Here is a 2,209-nt window from a genome sequence, read left to right as displayed (position 1 = left end):
AATTTATTAGTTTGCTTAAAGAGTGGGGAATTGAGAGAAAGGTGTTTTCATTGACTCTTGATAATGCTTGTGCAAATAATTCTTTCGTAGAGATTTTAAAAAGTCATTTGAATATGATTGGTGTCTTACTTTGTGATAGGGATTATTTTCATGTGCGTTGTGGTGCACACATCTTGAATTTGATAGTTCAAAGTGGCCTTAAAGTTGTAGATGATTGTGTAAGTAAAGTTAGAGAAATGGTAAAATATGTTAGAGGAGCAAAAGGAAGGATGATAAAATTGGCAGAATTTGTTAGTCAACTTTCAATTAATTGCAAGAAGAAACTTTCTCAAGATGTTCCAACAATATGGAACTCTACTTATGTTATGCTGGAGAGTGCATTGCAGTACAAGGTTGCCTTATCTCAGTATGAATTAGTAGATAAAAATGTGGGTTATTTAACAGATGAAGAATGAGCCAAAGTTCATAAAATTTGTCAATTTTTAAAGCCTTTATATGATATCACAGTTTTATTCTCGGGAAGTCAATATCCAACTTCTAATCTTTACTTTCATGGAGTGTACAAGATGCAGTCACTTATTAGCAATGAAATACAAGACGAGGGTAGTATTTTATATCAAACGGCATTTGAAATGAATGAAAAGTTTAGGAAATATTGGAAGAATTATAGCTTGATATTGTCATTTGCCGTAATATTGGATCCTCGCTACAAGTTAAAGTTCGTGGAGTATGTCTTTAGAAAGATCTATCCTACAAATTATTCTGAAAAAGTTAGACAAATCTATGAGAAGATGGAGGAGCTTTACTTGGATTACTATCGAATATCAAATATTTCTTCAACATCCATCACTTTTTGTCCAAGAGTTACTAACGAAGATCATGATGAAGAAATGGATGATATAGATGTAAGCTTTTTCTTTGATCTTAGTATTCATTTTATATATTTGTATATGTGCTTTATTCTTATGCTAACTTTGTTTTAATATTGTAGGAGTTTGAATCAATTTTTTGTCAAAATGACTCACAAAATGAAACTAAATCACAACTTCATTTGTACTTGGAAGAAAGTAAATTGGATGCTAGAGTGAAACTTGATGTACTTTCTTTTTGGAGATCAAATAAAAGCAAATACCCCATTTTATCTGCTATGACACGAGATATTTTAAGCATGCCAATAACTACTGTTGCTTCCGAGTCTTCTTTTAGTATTGGAAGTTAAATTATTAGCAAGTATCATGGTTCTATTACAGCGGACAATGCAGAGGCGTTATTATGCACTCGCAATTGGTTATATGGGGCTAAAGGTAAAGTTAATACCATTTTAATTTGTTGCATTATTTAATTTCAATTACACATTATTTATTTTTCAATACATATTATAATGTAATTATTGTAGTTTTTGGGGATGAAGAAAGTGATTTGGAAGATTCCATTGGCGATGTTGAGAAGCTTGTACTTAGTTTGCAGACTCCGGAAAATTGATGTTTTATTTCATTTGCTATTGTAAGGTAATATGCTTATTTACTGTTCTGTTCTATGATAGAAACATAGTCACAAGTAGCAACTCCTGTGATTTGCTATTTAATTGCTTGGTACCATTGAATACACTACTGGCCACTGTGTCACCTGTTGATTAATGGGTCTGTTGATTAATGGGTGCATCCTCTTGAACCTCTGGCAGAATAATATTTTCTATTTTCAGTTTAACCTTTGTAGAACAAACTGTTGGTGTAAAACTATAGCTGTTATGTTTTATGTCCTAGGTGTGCACAATTTAAATTTTTGTAAAGCCTTCTGCAGCATCCAAAATGCTTATATGGTTTCTCAAATTTTTCTATTCTTTTACTGAAATGTGTGTGATCTTGTTTTGTTGCTGCTTGTATTTCAAGTAGTTTATTTACTCTTAAGTCACAACCATGATGCTCTCTTTTACTTTTTCCTAATTGAAAAAACTTTTCTACACTAGCTAGAACCATCAACCAGCTCATTTGATCACTATGCATATTGTTAAATAGTTTAGATTGTTTTTTAGATTGTCTCTATCTTTTTGGTATTAAGCACTGATGTTATAATTATCACTATATTCTTAGGTTTTGCCTTTTTATCTTCCAGATATGTACTACTACTAAGGTGCTCATCATATTGACCACAGAATCAAGATGAAAACAGAGATACAGAAAGGGGTCGACAACAAGATCAGATACTCAGA

General features: G+C 31.8%; 1 protein-coding gene across 1 annotated transcript; it reads left to right on the top strand.

Moving 5' to 3' along the window:
* The first annotated feature begins 566 nt into the window (after positions 1 to 566).
* Positions 567 to 1,219, top strand: LOC141679885 (zinc finger BED domain-containing protein DAYSLEEPER-like). The gene is made up of 2 exons (XM_074486254.1): positions 567 to 905; positions 992 to 1,219. The coding sequence occupies exons 1-2, from the start codon at positions 567 to 569 to the stop codon at positions 1,217 to 1,219; spliced, it is 567 nt and encodes a 188-aa protein (XP_074342355.1).
* Positions 1,220 to 2,209: the final 990 nt, after the last annotated feature.

Source organism: Apium graveolens, chromosome 8 (genome assembly GCF_009905375.1).
Source record: "Apium graveolens cultivar Ventura chromosome 8, ASM990537v1, whole genome shotgun sequence".
Classification (NCBI taxonomy): Eukaryota; Viridiplantae; Streptophyta; class Magnoliopsida; order Apiales; family Apiaceae; genus Apium; species Apium graveolens.
Note: the sequence above shows the minus strand (reverse complement) of the source record. Positions and strands in the feature narration are given on the sequence as shown.

Coding starts and splice junctions, on each gene's coding strand:
- LOC141679885 (XM_074486254.1), top strand. CDS start 567: ATGCAGTCACTTATTAGCAATGAAATACAAGACGAGGGTAGTATTTTA. Junction 906..991: donor AAGAAATGGATGATATAGAT/GTAAGCTTTTTC, acceptor TTAATATTGTAG/GAGTTTGAATCAATTTTTTG.